The 24,572-nt window shown below is 41.1% G+C and overlaps 1 protein-coding gene across 6 annotated transcripts in view; it reads right to left on the reverse strand.

The window, feature by feature from the left end:
- LOC100773655 (LIM domain-binding protein 2) overlaps positions 1 to 23,401 on the reverse strand; it is a 344,587-nt gene extending 321,186 nt beyond the window's left edge. For all 6 annotated transcript variants that reach the window (XM_027386989.2, XM_027386988.2, XM_027386986.2 and 3 more), the window contains exon 1: positions 23,270 to 23,401. In XM_027386989.2, coding sequence (XP_027242790.1) covers positions 23,270 to 23,401 — 132 coding nt within the window. The remainder of the gene's footprint in view (positions 1 to 23,269) is intronic.
- Between the last annotated feature and the right edge of the window lie 1,171 nt (positions 23,402 to 24,572).

Consider the following 24,572-nt stretch of genomic DNA (forward strand, 5'->3'; position numbering starts at 1 on the left):
ATAAAATTGTATGGCAAGACCAAAAGGTATTGATTATACATATCATGGTAATATATAGGCTGCAAAGCATTCAGATTTTAAAGTCCAGTTTTATATCACACTTAGTAAAAATGCTTAGAATTCATTTTAGGAAAGAAAGGTGACAAGACTGCAAAGTTCTGTAAAATGCTTATGTATAATTTTACTGCTTCAAAAACGTGCTTTTCCCAATGTCAATCTGATGGCTCAATGTATCCTTTATAATCACACTTTGATTCTCTTTCTCTGCCAAGGCATCATGGTCATTATACATGTGCAAGTGTTAAGAGCTGAAGTATCACAATTTGCCCAAAAGGAGTAAGTAACTTGAGGAAAAAGTGGGAGGTGGAGATGGATCACTCTTTCCAGATCAAATAGTTAAGGTTAGGAGTCAGGGAGAATGTGTATCCAGCAAGATATATTACATCTTTTTATCCAAAGATGGAATTGAATATGAATGAAAGGACTATATAGAGCAGGACCTGCTCATGGCCCAGAGCCATCCACGGGTTACTTGAAAAATAGCATCTCACCAACCCTTGAGATTGCATACAGGTTATACTTCTTGGAAAATTCCAGATAAGTCTGAGTCCGAATAAACTGTGCATATGATAAATCTTGGGGGATACTTAGGCAACTTGTTTCATTTATAGTCACGTGCATGGATGGGTAAGAATGACATTTGATAAAAATGTGTCTAGCTAAGTCTAAAATGGTTCTTTCAGAGTATAAAACAAGAATCCTATGTGGTAAGAAAAGGTGACAAGAACATCAAAATACAAGCTGGTGAGACAAACCACCATGGCTACCAGACAGGAAAAATTAAGCATTGGAAGCTATGGACCGAAAGCAAGTGCATTTAAAGTTGCCAATGAATAGCCACTAGAAAGGGAAGCAGGACAAGCCTAGAACAACAGCTGAAGATGATGTGGGAAAGCTTTAATATCAGGAAATCATTAAATACAGCCAAGTTCGTAGTAGTTCCCAGGACATAGCTTCTGGCCTATCTGCATGTTAGTCTACATGTAACCAGATAATGTCATTCTATTCCTAACACTATATAAAAATTAATTGATTGACATCAGACCAATTTTATTTGTCATGGTTACTAGATAATAAGCAGGTCTGAGAACCTCCTGCAGACCTTCTGACTCAGAGAGTTTAGAGCAAAGCTAAGTAATAGTAAAGAATATGAAAGTTAGTGAGGACAAAAAAGAACTTAGGGTTAATTTTACTTTAAATTATTTTTAAAAATCAACCACATTTTGCATGAATCATATGTTTAGTCACTAGCAGAATTTCTTCCAATTTTATAAAGAAAAACTCTGTCCAATTGCAGAGCCTCTATGTACAGTCATCTGATATGGACTGAACTGGAGGAGGAAGAACGGTATTGCTATGGATGACTCAGAACCCTGCACCAGAAGTGGGGGCTGGGATTATGGAGCCAGCAAACAGGCAGGCTGTCCTTGCCAGGCATGACAAGTCAGCGTCAGAGCTTAACCTTTAGAGATGATGCTTGCCCCATGAAAGCAGCATACACCACATTAAGACCATTGTTCTCATAGAGAAGGCTATGCCTGCAAAGCACTCAGTATCCTCCTCTTTGTCCCATAGTCAGTTGATTTTGGAAGCCAGGGCAGGTTCTAAGAACCTTCAGGCTTAGGCAACAGACATATCAGCACAAGACACAAAACCTCAACAGGGATACCAGAGGCAAAACATTGGTGGGCTGGGGCTCTGACCCATATCTGGGACTCCAATCTTAGCAGCACAGAGTCCCCAAATCACCTTTAAATACTGCATTTTAGATGGACTAAACACTTTGATAAAGTGACTGTATCCATGCTGACATTGTGCTTATGTACCCTGAGTGAATTTCATAAATGATTAGCATCTGGGTATGTGTCTTTCCCTGAAACCTGCCAAGGTGACAGTGAACTTACATGATAGTGGTGTAGTACTGCACAGAAGTCTGGGGATATATGCTTTTACCCTAACACTGTCTCTAATTTTTTCCCTCCTCCATCTTCCTTGAAGAAGCCTAAACTTTGAATATACAAGGCATTTTGGCAGATGAAACCTAAAGTTTAAAAGATAAAATGTTGGTATAGCCATGATAACAAATCCATATTGTACCAGTTCTATACAAGACTTCCTCCCCCCACTAATAGACGATTAAATGTAAATCCTAATGTACATTCCATTTTATATGCAATATGGGCTAGTTACAGTTGCTATGGAAACCTCCACTTTTGCATTTACTGATTTTAATTCTGTGACATTTGCTGACTTTAGTACAATGTAAAGTTTATAAATATAACATACAGGTTTGTAGAGCATTTTTTAAGAATTCAATTTGCATAGCTAATTCCATCACAAATCTCTAGGTATATTAGAGGGAAAGGCATTAGACTGATCCTAACTAATGGTAATCAGCAAACAACAGGCTATTTTCAGAAACAACTATTTCTATTGATCCCCAGAAAGTGCCTTTCACTAAACAAACGTTCCATTCATTGTATCAGCTTTTTTAGCCATTGAGTCTGTGACTGTTTCTCAATGTGGAATTAGTAGAGTGCTTTTATTCACTCAAAATACCTTCAGTTCTGTTGTTTCCCTTTATATTTAACAAAAACCTAGTGAGAGAAACAAGCCAGACATGGGTGAAAGAAAGCTCTGGCGACTACTTCCAACCAGGGTGATCCTTTGCTTTTCTATTAAGCTTCCTGTGGCTCTTTGCAAATCAACCTCTCCCTCATCTTCATTCCCAGGTCCAGTTGACTTTGCATCTTTAGACTCTAGTACGGTTTCCTATGCATGAGATAAACACACACAAACTTTAACTGCCATAAGCTCTTTTCTATTCCAGGCTTACAGAGATATAGAAATTGAGAGAGACCCAGTGTGCAAACCGTCTAAGTTATCTGCCAGCATTTGGTGTGGATATTTCTTTTAAGTTATTTTATTTTTTATGAGGAAGGGGAGAACATGCCCCAACACACTTAAGGAAGTCACAGGAAAACTTATGGGAATCAGTTCTCTCCTGCTACAATGTGGGTTTCGGAACTCAAACTCAGTTCATCAGGTTAGTAACAAGTGCCTTGACCTGCTGAGCCATCTTGCTGGCCCCCATTCACCAACTTATTAAAAGTAACTACATCATTAAAAGCTTCCTTAAACAGCATGAAAAAAAAATGTGTGCCACCATCATAGATCCATAAAGAAATCGATGATTTTTCGAGTCTTTTGTGTAGTACCCCTGGTTCAAATAACCCCATGCATACATACAGTGATATAGAAAGTGAAAATATGTATAAGAACATTCTAAGTGATAACACAGAAGTCTATTCATCTAATGAGAGGGAAAGATTTATCCAACATTTGCTGAGTCTGTCCCTTGTACCAGACACTGCTTAACAATCTTGGAACAGTAAAGTGTCTACTATTATATCTGAAGATGAGGATAGTGAATGAAAGAAAACTCTAATGTCACACTTAAGACATCTAGAGAAAAGCAGGACCAGCTAACAAAGTGGCAGTAGGCTTAAGAGAATCGTGAGAGCTTTTCAACAACAAGAGGTACTAGAGAACAGGACAACTAATAATGCAGGAGAAATAATGAGTCTCAAAAAATAGTGAAGAGAATGTACATTTTTATCTTTGCTTTATAAAATACAAGAAAAGATGTTGGACACACTGGTAAGTGATGAAGATGTCATCTAAGTTAAAGCAAAGTAGGAACAAGGAAGAGCAAGAGGATGGGCAACAACACATCAGGTGGCTCAGCAGGTGCAGAGAGGATCCAGGGGGTTAAGAGTTGGTGGGTCTTCTGGTGTGCTGTTATGGCCATTTCAAGCAGATCCTGGCAAGTAGGCGAAGTGTACATCATTAAACCAAAGGCTGCTTGAGACTTGAAGTCACTGGCACCTGCTGCTGACAAGAACAGATGGTAACAGAACCTAGAAAACATCTTTCCTTATTCCAGCAATGTTCAAATTCACACAATTCAACACCCCTCATGGCCAATTCATAGCCTAACTGAGTTTGCTGTAATCTCTACCTGTGCAAGACAACATCTTTTTCCAACTTGACTTTTTTTCATCCACTTATAAATCCTGCCAAACAATTATTTGTTCAGCAGCCAGATAAATGTGTATAAAGTGGTGTTCCAATTGTAAACCCTCCCATAAACCTCCAACAAAAAGAGGCCACGTATCCATACCTTAGAATTCAAGAAAAATAATAGTCTGAACCTATTGCACTGTCTGTCCATTCAAACATGGCCTGGCCCCAACCATATCTTCAGCTTCACGTTTCTTCTTGCATATCATCTTTGCTGTCTAAACTAGAGATGGCCAGACCTCCTGTCATAGGAACTATAAGCTTGTCATTTCTCTTTCAGAAGTCCACTTTCATACCTTATGTCACATTTATCCACTTAAGTCTTATTTGTTCTTTTTTCAAAAAAAATATTTATTTGCTTAGTCTGTGCATATGTGTGTGTGCATGCTTGTGGAGGCCAGAGGGTAACTTTCACTTGTTATTCTCTCTTTTCCCCTATGTTTAGGTGGATTCTTTCTCCCTCCATATTTCTTTCATGCTGTATGCCCTACAGTAGCTGGCCAGGGAGCATTCAGACAATTCTGCTGGGATTGCAGATGCATGCCACCCATTTTGCTTTTTCATGTGGATTCCAGGTAAATGCTGTTTGGAGTAGGGCCTGTAGGACATGAGGCCTAATGAGAGACTTTTGCGTCATTGGGCATGAATCTTTGAATGGAATCATGGGACTCTGACCCCTCTTCTTCTTCCTCCTTTGCTATTCAGGGTTAGGGTTAGGGTTAGGGTTAGGGTTAGGGTTAGGGTTAGGATTAGGGTTAGGGTTAGGGTTAGGGTTAGGGTTAGAGCTAGGGTTAGGATTAGGGTTAGCTGCTTACTTCACATATGTTTCCAACTGTTGCCTTCAAGAACCTCACCAGAGGTCTAACAGCAATGAGTCTTCCTGACTTCAGACTAAGACTTCTAAACAAGGAACCCAATGAGCCTTTTGTTTCATCGTAGACATTTTGTTCTAGTAGTAGAAGACTAGATCACACAGAGCCTAAGCATGGGGTATCATGGCAGTAGAACCTTCAAGTATAGAGTAATCTTCATGTCTGTAGACTCCCATGTGTAGAGACCAGTCAAACACTACTAAACCTGTCCCACACTTGTCTGTCCAGTGGCATCTTAGGCCTCTGTTCTTTACAGCTAGCATGCTTTTCTTCCCAACAATTCTAAATCCTACAATCCCTCTAGAACCATTTCCATCAATCTCCATGGCACAGGACACAGATTCCTTCCTATATGCACTAAGTTCTAGTGACAAAAGATGCCATCACTCTTAAAATCCTTCATGATTTCAATTAAAATGTAATGAACATCAATTCGATTTCAGGTCTGGTGTTACTAGGTTACTAAATTAAATAATAAACAGTCTCCTGCACCACTGGATAGTTTCTGTACTGTAAATGACAGCAGGCCAAAATGATAGGAGAAAGGGGCTGAAGTCCAGAACTCTATGAAGCCAAATGAGCTAGAGCTGGTCAGGAAGAACAGGATACCAAGCATCAATTCCTGCACAGAGAAAGGGGGCTGATCCACTCTTAGGGAACTCTTCACAGAACTCACACAATTGTATCTGTCTGTCATACATGGAAGACAGACATTGTGCCTGTTTGCCTGAAGGACAACACTAAGTTCCTACTGTCTTAAAACATCAGAGTGTGCTTTTCCACTGTTATTCATCATTGCATCTGAAATTTTCTAGATTTTTTTTTGCCCCAGCCATGGACTCTGTCTTAATGACACAAGTATTGTCCTTGAGCTCAAGAAATATACAGAGGTGTGGCCCACACAGTAAAATTTTCAAGGTATACTTGGTGGACTCCTGGTAGAGGATGGGAGCCGCTGAGAAGCATGTTATCTCTTCAGGCCTCAGTTTCTTCACCTATGAAGGTGGCATTGTCTAAAAAAGTGGTTTTCAACTTGTGAATCAAGACCCCTTTGGGGGGTTGAATAACCTTTTCACAGAGGTTGCCTATGACAATTGGCAAACACAGATATTTGAAATATAATTCATAACAGAAACAAAATTACAGTTATGAAGTAGTAACAAAAATAACTTTATGGTTTGGGATCAACACAACATGAAGAACTGTATTAAAGGATTGCAGCATTAGCAAGGTTGGAAACCACTGACCTAGAAGGAATAGAGTTGAGCCATAAGGATCTTCTCTGAACTTCAGCAGTTTGGATCAAGCCAGGGAGCAGCAGACATTGCTGGCTCTGAAACCCTGGTATGATGGCACAATCTCTTTCAGTCTTGGTTTTATGGTCTGAGAAGTAGGGATCATCTGAGGCATATGGCTCAATGGAGTTAGTGATGCAACAGCACCTGGGCACACAGCCAGTACTCAAAAAATCATCATCTTTGTCCCTGTGTTTTCCTCAGCTAGTCACCTGATTCAGTTTTATAGACTCCTAGCCATTCAGAGCTTTGGACAATCCACTTTTCCCTGGAGTTCTCTCAGCATCATATAGCTATACATCACAGGTAAGGGAGAGGGATTTGGATTTTCTTTTTCTAATTCACTATGTAATAACCTGGAAGTTTCACAAAATCCCTATGGGCTATGGTCAACGTCTTGTTAAGGATTAAATTTTCTACCTATTCACAGACAATTTCTCATGGCCAGGTAAATAAAAGGGATTAATTTTGAGACATCTTAGCTTTCAAAAGGACTTAGAGGAACAGTCCTTTTCCTCTCCCCCACTGCAGGTTACAATTCCAATGGGTTAAAGAATCGGGTTATAGCCATGATCAGGACATTGATGCTTCCTGCCTCTGTCTCCCTCCTTGTAGCTGCTTAAGGAGCTCCATTACTCTACACATCATCAGATACACAGCATCAACAGCAAGTAGACAGAACCCTAGGTCATATATTTAGATCACAATTTATGACATGAGAAGGAATCTCAGATGACTGTGTCTTTTGAGTATGTCTCCATAGCCCAATCCTTATTGAACACTTATTCTTGCAGTGCTCAGCAAACCCCCCATGCTTCTCACACCCTTGGCCCCTTATCATAACTAGATGCCTAGCTGGCTGTCTTCCCTCCCAGCCTGAGAGCATCCTGAGGACAGGCCTTCCCTGTGGTCCTTCATCCTTGAGCACATAATAAAGAAAACACAGCAGCTACTGATGAATGAATAAGCCAGTGTAGTTCAATCCCAGACACCGCAGGGTGCCACTGTGACTGCTACTTCTTAAATGGTTTTAAAACCAAAGCCATAATAAAACTAACAGCAGAGTCCTTTCTTCTCTGCCTTTCTCCTGCCTCCATAAAAAAAAAGAAAGAAAGAAAGAAAAAATCACAGGAAATGTAGAATTGGGGCTAGAAACCATTCCCCATCCATTCTTCCCCCCTCCCCTATCCTTTCATTATGCCCAAAGTATTTGATATCCCTTTAAGGAAGTCTCCAGAGAGTGGGTAATATTATATAGGGTTGAGCTCTTGATAAATACAATGGAGTGAATTAAGGTAGAGATTTCAGTTCCTAACTTTAAATGGCTTGACATATTTTTCTTTCAGACAAATGCCTGGAAATATAATAAACTATATTTTCATGTTTATTTGTTTCAAATACAGTGTTTTTTTTTTCAACAGATAAATGCAAAGTTGTGAGTTCAGGAAAAAATAGGTTTAAATCACCCTCCCAGCAAGCAGTGTCTAAAACAGTACACACAAGAGATCATTTCAAAGCAGTTTAATGCACTTAGCCAACAGGCATTAACAGTCTTTGCAGAATAAACTAACACTACTTAAGCTTATTTTCCAGTCCTGGTTCGGATGAATTTTAACCTCCCTGAAAAATCAGATGGTCCAGAGGACCCCCTGAACTCTGTAATTGTAGAACATTGTGCATTTACAGTTCTTTCGGGATGACAGGGGGAAAAAACGATCCCTCGGCCTCCCTCTCAATGCAGGTTCTAAGACAACTTGCATGGTATATTTGGTCTTTAGGCTCCAGCCAGTATGAACAGAAAAGCAAGCCTCCACATAGAATCACTCAGCAAGATTCTCTTACTCAAGGAGGTGGGAGAAAGCCAGGCAGAGGAGGCTCCTGAGGAACTCAAAGGCATGCCGTGGACCTTGATGTCACATTTAATGTAGCAGATTTAAAGCAGAAACCAACCTCAGTGCCATCATCGCAGGCTCCAGGTCAGAAGTGAGAGCCTTGGTGTTTCTATCAGGTCTAACCCAGGGGGATCAGAAGAGGAAACAGGCAGAGGAAAGAGAAAGACCTTTCCAAGGCCACAGCTTAGGTTAAGAAACAGAGGAAGGGATGAGAAAGCTTCAAGACATTTGCCAAGTGAACAAAAGGCTGCAAGCCTGCAATTTACAAGGATGATCCTGTATGGAGGGGAGTATATACCACCTAGACTCTTGCCTGAGCCTGGTCATCTACCCACATTGTTCCATTCAGCACTAGGGATGTCCTTCTCATGGGGATGCATTGGCCTTTATATTTTACCTACATGGTCTCAGACATTCAAGCACATCCCCTGAGTACAGCAAGGCTCAGTTGGCTACATTTTTCTTCTCCCCTGACTCAGTGCCACATCACTACAGGATCACTTTGGCTGCCAGCTAAGGAAGTGTCCTCAGACTCTGTATCAAGTCCTGCTGGTTTCTCTCCAAAGATCCCAATTCTACTGAGAGGAAGATTCAGGGCAGGAGAGTCTGGACCCAGTCTCCAAAATAGCTGCTGGAAGTTCCCTGCCCCACAGTAGGGACCTCAGCAGTACACAAAGATGGTAAACCATCACTGGACAAATTATATAACTTTGGCTAACAGTAATTTTGCATCTTAAAAAAATACCATGAAAATTTATCCATTGCCGCAGACACACAAGGCTAAAAATAGCACAGACAGTTAGCAAATGTGTATAATTTTTCTTTTGTGCATTTCTCCACCCACCAAATCCCTCCTCTGAAGAGACAAGACTGACAGGAGTCCTTTTCCCACAAGGAACCACAGTGACCTTGAGTGAAGGTAGAGCAAATTGTTTCTCTCTAAACCCGCACACACCTTCATTTATTCCCTTTGTCCAACAGTAGAAACTGTTGACAGTGCTGACTGATTTTGTATTATGGGTCAGGGTTTGGCTGAAGGACCAAAAGGCCTTTTCTCCTGCAATGTTCTAAAACAGTCCTGTGGAATGGAGATGACTGATACTCCCTTTTACAGAAGGTAAAAAGCAAGTCACAGCAGAGGGAAATTATAGTGCCTGAGCTCTGCTTGCATTTACCCTACTGAAGCCCATCTTACCATTTCTAAAGCATAAGGAGTAGCAACAGGCCTGGGTGGGGGTGCCAACACTTCCACATTCTACCCTTTACTTTCTACCCAGATTCAGTTCTTACTACTTTCAACAACCCCACCAGCCACACTACACACACACACACACACACACACACACACATAATATATATATATATATATATATATATATATATATATACACACACATACATATACACATGTACACACACATACACATACACACATGTACACACACACATACATACACACATGTACACACACATATACACATATGTATACACGCATACACACACACACACACACACACACACACACACACTCATTTACACCCTAAGCCCTAACCATGCCCAAAGCTCCACTCTTCAAACATAACATCACCTCTCAAGGCTCAATCTCCTTGCATTTGCTGTTCCTTCAACCTAAGGCAACCTTTTAAACATCCTTTCTGAATTGGCAAATTCCCATCCATCCTTTAAAAACTTTCTTCTTGATAAATAATTACTGTGTCCCCACTAAGTTTGTCTGAAATGGGAATGTTGTCCTCTCTATCTCATTGGCAGGAACAGCACATTGAGAAGATATAGCATATCTAATTGTAGCTAATGTTCTTGTGATACAAGAGTTGTGCTAAATACTTGGTAAAAATTATCTCAGACAGTCTTCATAACCTATAGGCATAGTTCTACCATCACCACCTGTTACCCACGAGGACAATCAAGACACAGAATTGTTACATTAACTTACCCATACAGTGCAACCACTAAGCAAAGAAATAAATTAGCATGGCTTCAGAAGTTAAGTACTTAATGCAAATGCCAGGGTAGGTGTGATACAAGTGATCATTTCCTTCTCATGGATACACAGAGCATGAGGCCCTTTACAGCATGCATATTGCATACAGAAAAACAGTGATAATTAAGAAACTAGTTACAAAATGGTAGTCTCTGTGAAATGTGCCTTTAAAAACCAGTAGGCATCAGACACAGCCAACATCAATTGCTGTGGGGAGGAATAGGAGCATGAATAAGCTAGTACCTGACCCCAAGGATCCCTTCGATCCTGTAAAGACAATAAAATAGCATTGCACACACCTCATGACATAGCCCAATTTGAAGGCAACTCTTTCTCCTTGAATCAAAAAGATGTCCTTCAAACAGAATCATAAATTAACCCGCAACATCCAGACTAGCCAGATCTAGATCAACACTGATTCTTAACATTAATTTCAGCTCCCTCTTCCCCAATGAATCGTGTGAAAGTCTTTTGATTTACAGACCTTTATGTGAGGCTGTCTGCCTCTTCACTTAGAATAATACAAAAGAAAGAAATGCAAGGGAGGGGAGGGACAGCATCTGTCCACAAATGGGGAGGGGAAGTCAGTCTTAAAAAAGACCAAACCTCACCCCAGGTTCAGGGTTTCTGGCTAGCATTAAATGTTACTGGAAATCACAGCTTTCAGCTAATTCCTTTACACTTTCATTCCTTCATATGCTAGGGGGAAGGCTGATTGCTATGAATATAAAACTAATTGAGTATACAGTAAAAGGGACCAAATAATCTCTCTCTCTCTTCCTCTCCCTCTCCCTCTCCCTCTCTCTCTCTCTCTCTCTCTCTCTCTCTCTCTCTCTCTCTCTCTGTATGTGTGTGTGTGCACATGTGTGCCTGTGTTTTTAATTATAAAAACACAATAAACAGAAACCTAAATAATTCAGACAACTAGAATTACATCTTAGAAGTTTTAAGGACAAGGTAAAATGTTCATTATTTCATCTAAAAGAGCTGGGTTCAAAGGCATGCTCATGGCCTGTGAGATGGCTCAGCAGGTAAAGATACTGATCACAAACTTGGCAACCTGAGAGTTCAATCCCCATGACCCACATGGTGGAAAGAGAGCTGGCTGCTTCCATTTGTCCTCTGACCTCCATAGGCATGTATGGTACACATTAATCTGTACACATACACAAATCAACAAAACATCTACTACAAAAGTTAAAAAAAAGAACGCTTAAATGTGTTCCTAAGCAAGAAAATTGTCTGTATATGTATGAATATGTATGGATGCTTTAAATCCAACAGCCAAAATGTTAACAGCAATCTTTGTATGGTAAAATCAAAAAGGATATTTATTTACTATCTTATCATAGTTGTATTTTACAAATACTTTACAATGACAATGTGCAGTTGCTTTTAAAATCTGAAAGTACATATTTGAAATCATATGCAATGACATTTTAAATAAATTGGCAAAGACAATAATCTTAGATTAAAATATAGGGACTTATTTGTCCATGTTTTAGCATCAATATCTTCATTTTACAGAGAAAAACTACTTTTCAGCTGTTTGGAAGCTAAAAGAGAGAAAAGAAGCTTGGCGAGTGAGTACAAGTTTTTGTGAGATCCCAGGCAAGAAGCGCAGTGCAGGACAGTTCTAGTTTCTAGGACTAGGTCTTGCAAAACCTGATAGGGCCTCCTGGTTGACCTCACCACAGTCAGGGAAGCCATACCTGGGTCTGGACTCCAGACTTCAGAATCAGAAACCTGGGGTAGGCAACCTCTAACATCTATTCCAGCCTGGAAAGCTGAAGATTCACTCACTTGAAAGCAAAAGATTTTGCCGAATCAGAGACTTTAAAAGCTGGTAATATGCACAATTGCTTCACTCCAGTTCTAAGTAAGAAATTTTGACCAACAGCAAGTTAATCATGGTTAAAATGAAGAAGCATAAGAATGCATGCTTTTTTGTGTGTGCTGCCAAATGGTCCGCCTGGTTTATTGGTTTAGCTTTTGCTTGTCTATACAACTTTTCAGTAACACAACACAATCCTTGTGAGTCCTAATAAGTGACATACATTGGAAAGCAAAATTTAACAAGCTCTGTCCCCTTCAGAGAGGTAGTGAGCAAGAGAGAGACGCAGAGAGGGGGAGAGACAGAGACAGAGAGAGACCAAAAAGAATGTAATCTACAAATAATTTGATATATTCCAACAATGCATTATCTATCTCCAGAGGATAACAGTTATTTATTAACACAGAACTCTTAATAAAAATCACAAGTCTGATGAATGAAGTATTATAAAATATATGTCATGTAGACTTCACTATAAACAATTGAGGAGACTCCATTGTGAAATTTGGGGGACAGGTTAGCATGATGCTGCAATACAAAGGAAAGCAGGAAGAATTGTCATGAGTACAACAAATCTGATCCCTCTGTCCAGAGTGAGGCTTCACAGAACAGCCTGGTGCATTCCTGAATCACAGTGTGCATGTCTACTGTGTGAAGGACTAACTAGGGGACCATAATGTTTTAGTGGAAAGGTTATTATCATTCTGGACACACAGCGGGTGCTTCTGGATTCCTAGTGCTGACCTAGCTCCTTTAAGTAACCGGTGTAGGCTGCATATGGACAGCTGTTCCTGTTCAGAGGAAATGGTCCATCAAGGCCAGCAGTGCTGTGCTCCCCAGCCTTCTCTTGGGATGGCTGCTTAGACAGCCCCACATAAGCAGTGGTGGAGAGGATCATTTCAATGTTCAGTTGTCTCCACTGTGTTCTTAGATGAAGTGAACCACAGTCTTTTCCCATAGGATACAGTACCTATGACCTCATATATTGGTCAACATTTAATACTTAGCCATGGATATCCTAAGGGATAATCATGATCTGGGGCTTGGGGGAGCTATGGGCATCTTATCAAGCCATTACTCTTCCACAGGACAGTATATGATTATTGTGTCATCATTACTATGCAGCCAGGAAGAGCCCTAAGAAAAAAGTTACATACATAGAGGGCACCAAAAACACACATCAGGAAATGTCACAGCAAGTTCTGTTCATGAAGTTAGGTGAGGATAGCAAGCTGTGTTTTGTACTGCTCACAGTGCTTACCTTACTGAAAGAACACAGAACAGGTATATCACTGCAGTCACCATAGCTCCATTTAGCACCTATTCCATGCCAGGCATGTTACAAACATCTGCCATTCACAGTGTAAAAGTCAGTCTAAGAAACCAGGACCCAGAAAAGTTATGAAACTCCCCACAATTTCACAGCAAGTAGGAGACAGACACAAGGCTTGGGGCTAAATCTGTTTCATTATAAGCAATATTGATGTTGAAGTCTCTCTTTTCCAAGAAATGAGACAAGGTCTGGTGGCAAAATAACATCAACAACAATAATCTTTTATGCTGTCCTCACCAGAAGTTGCACATATACACAAATGCTAAACACTAATATGATTGAGATATGCATCTCCCCCCAAAGGCACACCATATAATTAGCAAATACGGAGTTATTATAGACTATAACACACCATAAACTGATGCAATTATCCACATTTTCTGTTGTGCAAATCACTTCAGGTAAGTTCTTTGGTGGCCCTTGATTTACAAATTCAAAATTATCTAGGAAATATAATCTCTATGGGCCTTAGGTAGATCGAGAAGAGAAGAGAAGAGAAGAGAAGAGAAGAGAAGAGAAGAGAAGAGAAGAGAAGAGAAGAGAAGAAAGGGAGATGGGAAGAGGGAGAGAAGGGGACAGGAGGAGGGGGGAAAGAGTGGAAGACGGGAGAGGGAACTGGAGGAGGGAAGAATATCGGAAGGAAGAGAGGGGGAGGAGAGGAGAAGAAAGTCATGGACATATTAAGTAAGACCTCTAGGATCACTAACATTATTTTTAATCACAAGTCAGGATGTTGGCAACAGGCTCACACCACCCAGGCTCACAGAGACAGATCTCTTGTCTCAGATCACCATGTTCCATAGGCAGCAATTTTTCCCTGGCTGACAGGCTCACAGAGCCATCTCAAACTGGAGCTTCAAGCAACTACATTGTGTAAGATTATGAGCAAATGCTGTGTCACCCTAAACAGTAGCAAAACAATTTAATTTCCTTTGTCAACATGTCATCCACATACAGGGGGGATGGGCAAGATAATTAAACAGGACAACTACATCCCTACCTTCACAGAGCATCTTATACTCTGCATGACAAGCAAAAACTGAAGGCACAAAGAAGGATGCCAGCATCCCAGTAGGTGGACCGATCCATTAGGTAACCTCATACCCCGGAGTATAAAGTCAGCACAAATTTGATGAAGTTTTTGTGTTTTTTGCTTTGTTTCTTTTTTTTTTTTTAAGTGTGGGAACAGGAGTTGGGAGGGGATGAAGAGGTGTATGTAGGAGGAGTTAAGAAGAGAGTGAGAGTTGAATATGATCAAAATACATAATGTGAAATTCCCAAGGAAATAATAAAACTATGAAGATGATGATTAAGAAGAGAAGAAGGAGGCAGAAGCAAAAGCAGCAGCAACTAACAGCAGCAGCAGCAGCAGCAGCAGCAACTATCAGCTTACAAAGAAACCTGTGTATCAAATGAAGAGGGCATGTGACAGGAAGAGTGACCAGAATGGCCCTACCTTGAGGGAGATTAAGGAACAACTCTCTGGGAAGGGAACACTTAAGTTAATCATCAGAGATTGTATGTTCTGAGACTTCCACCCTTCCTGTTCGTTTGTTTGTTTAAGAAATTGATCTCCTGTAAAGAAGAACAGGACACTGGCAAATTCTGACCTAGATTAGATTTCCGATTAGTGATATGTTATTCTATATAAGACTGGTGGTGGCCTAGTCCCCAGTAAAGAGCAAAGTCTGAGATGAGACACTGAGCAACTGAGAAAATTAATGGATTCAAGAGCAGATCCTCTGGAAAGGGAAGGGAATGAGTAGGTTGGTCTTAAAGCTGGAGTAGGCTCTTAGAAGCCTCTACTGGGTGCTAGGTGAAACACCAAATATACCAGCTGTGTGGAGAAGGTATTGTGCTGTGGAGTGGAATCAGTGGAATCAGGAAGCACAGGCCTCCTGCCTCCAGAAAAGTGGCAAAGGCAACCGTAACATCACCAGGACAAGGGTCTGTCCACTATCTAGTCTTATTCTTTCTCTCCTTTTAATTGGAAGGCTGAAACTTCAAAGGAGGAAGAGGGAATGTGATGGGGTTGATCTAAATGCAGGCTGTGGCTGCAGATCCTCCAAGAGGGTGTGGTCAGCCAGGGTATGCACAGCCAGAACAGAGCTAACCTGACTGTCTGTGAGAAGTCAGAAAGCGCAGCCACTGGAGATCCTAGGATGTTCCTGTGGGGACTTAAACAGTCTTGCATTCTCTTCCTTATCTCTTAAGGGAGAACTAGTATCCATGCTACAAAGCACAACAGAGGGTCAAAGGAGAAGATTCATCTTATGTCAAGTCAGAGGCAGATATCAACCATCAAGACTATGGTCTCTAGTGCAACTAAAGAGGGCTGCAAGCTTGGGAAAGAAACCTCTTCTCCCACAGAGAACTACAGGTATTAGCAGTAGACACAATGGCTACAGTTTTGGAATGGGTTGAATAGGATAAGAAGAAACTCAAACATAGGAGTTGTTCCTCCTAGTCCTCTCCTATTCTAAATTGATTATCTGCAAAGAAAGCCCATGCTATGCAAAATTTGAATTCCAATTTAATCTCCTAATACATACATTGGCTTCTCTTGCCAACCAAGAAACCATCAAAACTGGAATCTTGTCTTTTCTCATTCTGCTACGGTTTAAATTAACCCAGAGCCAAACCTGGTGGGGCATGCCTGTAACCCAGTACTCAGGAAGCTGAAACAGGAAAACTGATGCAAGTTCAAGGTCAGCCAAGGTCTGCATAATGAGTATCAGGGCACCCAGAGCTATATACATTAAGACATTGTCCACAAAAGCACAATGAATAACAACAACAATAACAACAACAAAAAGACAACCCAAATATCAGCATTGGCAGTCAACCACTAGAGAGAAAAGTATGTATTTCAAGTAAAAAAAATAAAATAAAATTATCAAGTGGACATGCATAATAGTTTACAGTTTCAGAGACCCATCTGGTAAAATGAACTCATCAAGTATTTTTCTATAAGGCACACAATTCAGTCTTTTCCAATACCCCAGGTATATTTTCCATTTCTGACCTTTCAGATAGTTTCTTAGACTCTTGTTCTAAACCAATTCATGCTAGAGTCATGTATGTCATATGTTGTAGCATTGTAGCTACTCCGTAAGTCACCTCAGGAAGTCAACACATCTTGGGATTTTAAAAAAAAATTTGATATTAAAAAGTTTGTGCAGGTCAAAGAGACCCCTGCTTGGCAGGCCTTATTTCTAGAGGTGCTGTGGCAGAGAGGGAGGACCTCTGAAGGTGAGTGGCAGTCACCTGAGACAAATGATTTAAACATCCCCCTTTCCCAGTTTACTTCTCAGCAGAAACGTAGCAGTAATACCTACCTCACCAAGAACTGTCGGAACGTAGTAAACACAGTACAAAGATAGTAATAATCCCCCCAACTATTGAAGGGACCAGCTCCCCATTTCGGCAGCCATAACAGCCAGACACATGCTTTTCTGACCTTGCCTTAGTCACTAGAGGTTAGGCGCCTGCCTCGTGACAAGGAACCAATCAGAAGTTAGCTGGTGGCACTATGCTTTATGACTCTGGGTGTGCTTTATGGACAATCGCACAGCAATGACTCGAAGAGCATGGCAAACCACCCTGGGAGGGCCTATGGGCCATAACAACCAGTTGGCCAATCAACAAAGGGCAAACCCTCCAAGCCTGGAGCTATACCAATCCTGAGCCTGTATGTACCCCTAGACACTCTCCTTACGCTGCCCTATAAGATCTCTATGTAGACGCTTCGCAGTGTCTTTGCTAGCCATCTGCCATGGCGGGTGGGTGAAAGACCCGAGCTTTAGCTCGTTAAAAAACAATAAAGCCTCATGCAGTTTGCAGCAAGTTTTCGAATCTGCCTGGTGATTGGGGTGACCGCAGTCCTGGGCTAAGACCCCGGAGACCAGAGTTTTTCCAGGGGTCTAACACTATCTTCCAGGGAGCTCCTTCTGTGCCCATAAACACCCAGGATACATCTCTACTCATCCATCATGGTACCTCTCCATGCCGGTAGGTCCATCCCTAAGTCTCCTTCCATCACCCAATCACAAGCTTCTAAAGTTGTAGAAAGGGTCTCACTCCCTTTCCAGAGCCTGTATTTTCAGACCCTGGAACTGTCACTGCCTAAAAAAATGGGAATGCTTGAAGAAATAACTGAACTTTAAGTATTCGGATTTGCCTATGTTTTGATGGGTGCTGCCAGAATTTACATTAAAAGAAAACATAGTACAGGGTGGTGGTGATGCATACCTTTGATCCCAGCATTGAGAGTCAGAGGCAGGCAGATCTCTGAGCTTAAGGCCAGCCTGGTCAACAGAGTGAGTTCCAGGACAGCCAATGATACACAGAAAAACTCTGTCTTAAAAAAAACAAACCAACAGCAACAAAAACAAAACTCTAGGCTCAAATAAATGAAAAGACAAAACAAAAAAATAAAATGCCATAGCTACAAAAAAAGGGATGTTTGTAGCTGTTTATGTTCTGTTTGCCTACTCCCAAAAGGGGTGCTCTGTTCTCCTTCAGAAAAATAAGTTAATGGGAATAGTTGCAATAAAAGACTTACAGCAGCATTCTCCACACAATTTAAATTAATTTCTTTCTGAAACACAAACAAAAAAGTAAGTGCTCAAATATCTACATCATGTTTAAATCCTACTTCATAAATGTGTGTTGATTTCACCTGATAAGAATCTGTGTTGACTGGAAGTTGAAAGATTTTTTTTCTTCTTCTTCTTCTTGGCTCCCTACAAGTAGTTAGTTTGCAGCAATTTTTAATTAAAAACAGTTCCCATAGTAAGAAAATGGGGTGGGGGTGGGGGCTTAGGAGAAGGAACTCTGTACAGGAGCCCTGTAGTTTGTTTTCTGAGGCCATGTAAGTGGCTTAAAAAATAAGGAGTTTTGGAAGTTCCCATTTTTAAAACTGCACTGTTGGTTTCACTTAACATTTTCAAAATGGCTGCTCTCATTAATGCCAGCCCCTCCCCCACCCCTCCGCAACCTCCTTCAGAGGCAGTCCTTAATGCTTTTTTTTTCTGAACACTGAAAATTTTTCATATAATGTAGCTCAAGCTACTGGCAAGTTTCCTTCTGAATTCCTAGGAGGAGAGATCACCCAAGTATTACAACAGTTTTCTTCTTTTCTACTTATCCAACATAACAAATCTTGAGACCAGGTTCCATCCAAATCAGCAAGGTACTGAGCTTTTCTGTGCATAAATGTGGTGCTACAACTTGGAGCCCTGTGACTAAGTATATACAAATACAGCTGAAATAAAAGAAGGCAAAGCACCCCGCCTCTCCCCTCTCACCCTCCCCTAGGGACTTTGAGAGTTGAGCTGAGGAAGGGTGAAAAACAGTAGATTTGAATATCAAGGTCTTCAAACATTTTGAAGCCTTCGTAATAAATCATGTAAAACTAAACACTATAATTATAATAAAACCCTCCTGTGAACTGCTTTCCATTGTAGTCACTGTTTTCTCGTTTGCAATAGGATGTATGATGTTTATAAAAGAAAAAAATACAAAACATAAGGATACCACAGATTGCTAGTGTTTTGCGTAATTTTATTAAAATCAGTCAGTGACAACATGAAAAAAATAGAGTTCAAAAACATCTTTGTAATGGAAACAGTTTTTGGCCATTGGCATTGAAGGAACAAAACATTGAAAATGTATCTACAGTAATAAGGAATTGTGTAATTCAGCTTGATGAACTCACTTAAATTCTGCAATAATCCGACATTAGTCAACTCTCCACTCCAATTCATATTCACTATTCATATTTGCCTTTCACCGTGTAGACTTCAGGATTTTTTTTTCTTTTTTTTTAATGGCTGTTTTTGTTTTTGCTTTTCACAGAACAAATCCTGAAATCTTTAGAAGATATTTTTATGTCCTATCTGATTGGAGTTCTGCACCATGTTAAATTAAACTATATAACTGTGTAGTCGTCAGTCGTGTTCTTTCAGAAGAAATTTGCACAGTGTAGCCATTTAAATAAATGGATTTTGGAAGACATGGGGGTCAATTTATGGTAGAGTGTTAAGCGGAAGATGTAACCCTTTCTCCACTGCCCATGCAAAACAGTGCCACATAGCTCAAAGTTTCTCTTAATTTTATTTCAGAGTGAGGCAGCTTGGTGGGTGGGAGTGGGAGTGGGGACTTCACACATGTATCCAAATCTCCTAAGGTGTTAATGTGGCAAAGAGATTTTATTTCCTGGCACAGGTATCCACAGTTAAAATAGATTTGAGTGTATGTTGTTTATGTTGTGATGGGCTCATATTCTTTCCCAAAGAAGTTAGGTCCAATCTCTTAAACTCTTGCTTTACCGAAAAGAGTAGGGAACTAAATAGCCTCATGATACTGAAATAAAGGTGGGGGATGTGAGGTGAGAGTTTTCAGGGGCAGATTCTCACAGCAAATAGCTCCTCAGGGGGTCCCAGGCCCCTCACAAATGCGGAGCTATCTTAGTTTCCATGGCAAGTTCTCTCTTCCCCCCTTTTATCTCCAGGAAGCCCAGCTTTGCTAGTCAGTAAATGTTAATTGAAGACCTACTTACTTAGTCCAGGACCTGCTTGCTATCCAGAGGCCAGCTGTACCAAGCCTTGCAGGATCCAAGCTTTCAAGTTTTCTACAGGAATAGCTGATTCTTTCATTACTATTTGTAAATTTGAGCTAAATACCACAAGGTCTGCAGGCTTTACTCTGTTTCTTCATACTTTCTGATATTAAGGCAAAACCATTGAGTTTTCAAATACAAGGGAAAGAGCAGGTGATTTGCAGGTGAGGAGATCCAGAATCCAAGCCGGCTACTTAGTGAGTGAGCTAGAAATAGGACCAACTCCCAACCCAGTGCTCTTTAAACCAATATCACCCAGCGTCTGAAGGACATTGATCCAATTGGAAGAAATGTCCACAGACTAATATTGTGAGGTCAGTCACTCAAGGGGTGAGCAACTAGTTTATCACTAGTTTACTTCCTTCTTTTCTTCTTCTTCTTCTCTCTCTCTCTCTCTCTCTCTCTCTCTCTCTCTCTCTCTCGTGATCTTTAGAATTACTTTCTGTAATTTCTGCTTAGCTAAGTACAAGTTCCAAAGAGAATATAAATTTGAGAGAGAGAGAGAGAGAGAGAGAGAGAGAGAGAGAGAGAGAGAGAGATCAGGAGCTAAAAAATAGTACTGTACCATGCATATATAAGAGTGAGAAGGAAGATACAGAGTGTGAGATGAGACCCTAATGATTGTATGTACAGGCTACATTCTAAAAGTTTTCACTCAACAATCTATTTAATTATCTGTGTGAACAGATGGGTCAGCCTTGCAATATGTCTTGAGAGTAAGCAGTTCCTATTCAGGTTGCAGGACAACTGCTTCATAAATAACCACCATTGGTAAAGCTACCTATAGCTTTTTTATACTTATTTTTTCCTCTAACTACATATTGATATCCAATTTTAATATTTGGTGTGAATCCTTAGATATACAGACATACATATATATTAGAAGCAATTAATGATTACTTTCCCCTTTTTATATGCTATGAAAACAAATTTCTTGCACTGAGACAAAAATGTCAATGTAATTATGTAGATAGTTACTTGTAAAAGAGGGTGCATGTATGGAGGTTAGTTCCAGAACACACTGAAAAATAGTTTCCAGGACTTTGTTGTCAGGATGAATTAAAAACTCAAAGATTTGTCAAAGCAAACTTGCCCCTTCCAGTTCTTCAGCTCTACTAAGAGCAAAATATTTCAAAGTCATAGTCTGTAATCCAAAAGTTGGAAGTTCCTGGGTTTAGCTCTCAAGAAAGATTAATGTGTCATTTTGGGAAAGCATACTACTAATGGGTCACTTTCCAAACATCTCAAACACGAAACAGTGGGGAATCTACTCCATCTTAGGGATTTGTATGGGGACCAGGGTGGAAGGGAGGTCTCTCAGCTCAAAGCTAACTGCCCAGGGCTGTGGAAGGGTTCAGAGGCACCCAGAACCACGAATAACTACCAGGCTGAACCCACATGAGGGTGAAAGACACCCTCCACAAGGCCTCAACAACTTTCTAAGTGAGCAGGACACAGGTTATATCTTTAAATCCTGTGTTCAAGAATTGAGCTATCAGGTCTGTGGTCACTTTAATTTTTTAAAGAAATAGTCATACTTAGCAAAGAGTTGTTCTTTTTTATTCAAAGTTTTATTGCAATTACTAGATGCCTCAATTGTAAGACATTCCTAATCCTCCCAGTTCTGAAAGCAGGCTCTGCCAACACGTAGCTTAGACAGGGACTGAAGATTCCAACACACTGTTGTAAAGATCAAATTTAAAGACACAAACTGTAATGCACACATACAAGACAACACATTGAACACACACGCGCGCGCGCGCGCGCGCGCGCACACACACACACACACACACACACACACACACACACACACACACACACACAACCGTTTACTGCCAAGAACTCTAAACACTCTAAACGTAAGAGGTTTACATTGTACAGGAGCTTCTGGCTTCTAGAAAGAGTCACAGTGCCAGAAATTATATTTAACATCCATGGTGCATTAACATATAAAGAAAATAACAGCGATAAAGACAGTCAGGCTTAAAAAAAAATAATAACCAGAAAAACAAAAAACAAGCTCTTGTCCAGCAGTTAGCCAATCAGAAAGCAGGTCACATCTTGTTAGCCCTATTCAATACATTAAACATCAGGAATTCTCTGTGGCTCCGCAGACAATTCAAAGCTAGTGTGGTTTATTTTGTCATACAAACTTATTCGAATCCTTTTTCAGAGTTAAAAGTCAACCTTCAATCAAAATACCTACCTAAGCTATTCCCCCAACACCTCTGTAGCCTGACTCCTCTGGGTATTTGTACTCTGCAGAGAAAACTCAATTCCCAGGACTTCTACTTCCTCAAGAGACTGTGACACACCTACAATAAACACTTCAACACGAAGTCCCAACTTACAGGCAGATGAGCACTGGTGGCATGCTTTGCCACTCAGCCAGCCCAGAAAAAAATTAAATATTTAAATTGTGAGCGAGAAGTCTGGAGTTTTGCATTTGGAAAGTTCTGAAGAAGTCCTGGACTAGCTCACTGCCTGGGATGCTCAGCCTCCCTCTCTCAGGAGGAGATCACCAATGCCTAGAACTGTTGCTGGCTTGAATGGGGAGCCAGCTCCTGTCCCAAGGTAGAATCACTGGGAGGCACAACCATCAGAGAGAGGAGAAAGCATAGAACTCCCACTTCCTCAATCAACCTGTTTCTGAATTTAACAGAGAAATAGGCAAACATGTGCGTGTCCCCCCCCACCCCCCCAGGGAGTTCTGAGTAGGGCTCTTCTCTTGCCTCTTTTACCTCAATTTTAGTCACTTGAAAAAGTAAGTACAGATCAAAACAGACTTCCTCTGGAATTTGCAATTATATGTTATATTACACACACACACACACACACACACAGAGAGAGAGAGAGAGAGAGAGAGAGAGAGAGAGAGAGAGATGCAAACCTTCACAAACCTCTAGCAATTTATATTTCAACAAACAGGACCATCTCTAAGCCTATAAATATCAGAGTTCTGAACAACCTGGATTTCTAGGGACCCCGCATGTGAACCAAATGCTAGCTTGTCTATTTCCAGATTCTAAGATCCCGGCAGGCAGAAACTGTCCCCAGCTCCAAGAGTTACTGTCCCTGGAAACCCAGCATTCAAACTCGTGGATTCATCCTGCTGCGCTTATTTCCACCTACGTGGTAGTAGCTGGTGGGACACTTCCCATAGAATTCAGCCAAGAATCCCAGGAAAAGCTCATGCACAGTTCTTTTTTCTTTTTTTCTTTTTTTTTTCTTTTTTCCTTTAAATCCACAAACACACGCCAAGGTTGCAGAACTTACCTCTGTGCGAGACTGCAGTCTCTTGTTCATCTCATAGATTCGGTACTCTGGCTGTACCATGTATGGTGTATGTCTCCTATAAAATGGGCCGAAAGGAGAAGAATAGAAGGGGTCATGTGGTGTGCTGGACATCTTGCCTGCTTGTCGAAAATCAAGCTTAACAGAGTATCAGGAACGTCCATGCAGAGCACATGGGCTGTGTTCTTCACAGTACAAAGTAGACGCACGCACACAAGCTCACACACACAGAGGCAGGCAGGCAGGCAGGCTGAACACACTGGCTGGGAAGTGCTGTGGGAGCCCTCTATAGCGAGAGAGGAGAGGGAGCGAGGAGGGAGGGAGGGAGGGAGGGAGGGAGCGCGGGAGGGGAGGGAGCGCTGGAGCTCAGAGAGGGAGAGAGCGGAGGTTGGAGGTTGGGAGGGAGGAAGGGAGGAAAGGAAGGAGGAAAGGAGGAGGGAGAAGGGGGAAGGGAGTTAGAGAGAGAGAGGGAGAGAGAGACGAGAGAGAGAGAGAGAGAGAGAGAGAGAGAGAGAGAGAGAGAGAGAGAGAGAGAGAGAAGCTGAGAAGCTGGATAGCTAGAGGCACACTGCTTGTTTTTAAAGAAGCAGTTGGTGAAGAGGTCATTTCCTGTCCACACTGTAGACTAGTTCAAAAAATATAATTCTCCTCCTAGTTTGACAAGAGGTCTAAGGCTGAGTTTTAATTTTTTTCCCCTCTAGCAAAGACCTTGCACAGCCTGATTGCTAAGCTTGTTAGCATAGAGGTGAGTTCATCTACTGCCTGAGCCTCTCGCCCCTGACAAGCCACACTGTTGTAATGTATCAGAAATAGGATGACTCCAAAACACAGCAACACTGGCACTCTGGTCCCTCCAAATTGGACTGGCGATTCACTCCCTTGGGAAGATTCCTCTGGGCTCTCACCTTCCTACAGAGTTTGGCTGTACCTGCTGTGCTTCAGATAACTAGTCCTCTTAAGATTCCCCTCCCCCCTTCCAAACTACCCATATGCCCAACCCCCTTTCTGTCCTCTCAAAGCCTTAAGTCAAGCCCTTTAAAGGTGGTTTTAGGGGGACTAAATTCAGGTTTCCTGCACAATCTTAGGAAAAACAGTATCACTTCCACCTGAATGTGGAGCCATCTAAAATCCACCCAAAAAAGCAATGGGCTTTTAATTCTCCAAGAAAAAAATATCCAAAAAGGAGACTGCCCAATAAGAGAGGAAAAGCAAAGAAGAAAACATTCTACAAAAATGATCATGGAAAATTCAGTTTAATAAGAAATTACATGTTTAATGTATTGTC

The sequence above is a fragment of the Cricetulus griseus genome (assembly GCF_003668045.3).
Source record: "Cricetulus griseus strain 17A/GY chromosome 1 unlocalized genomic scaffold, alternate assembly CriGri-PICRH-1.0 chr1_1, whole genome shotgun sequence".
In the NCBI taxonomy this organism is placed as follows: domain Eukaryota; kingdom Metazoa; phylum Chordata; class Mammalia; order Rodentia; family Cricetidae; genus Cricetulus; species Cricetulus griseus.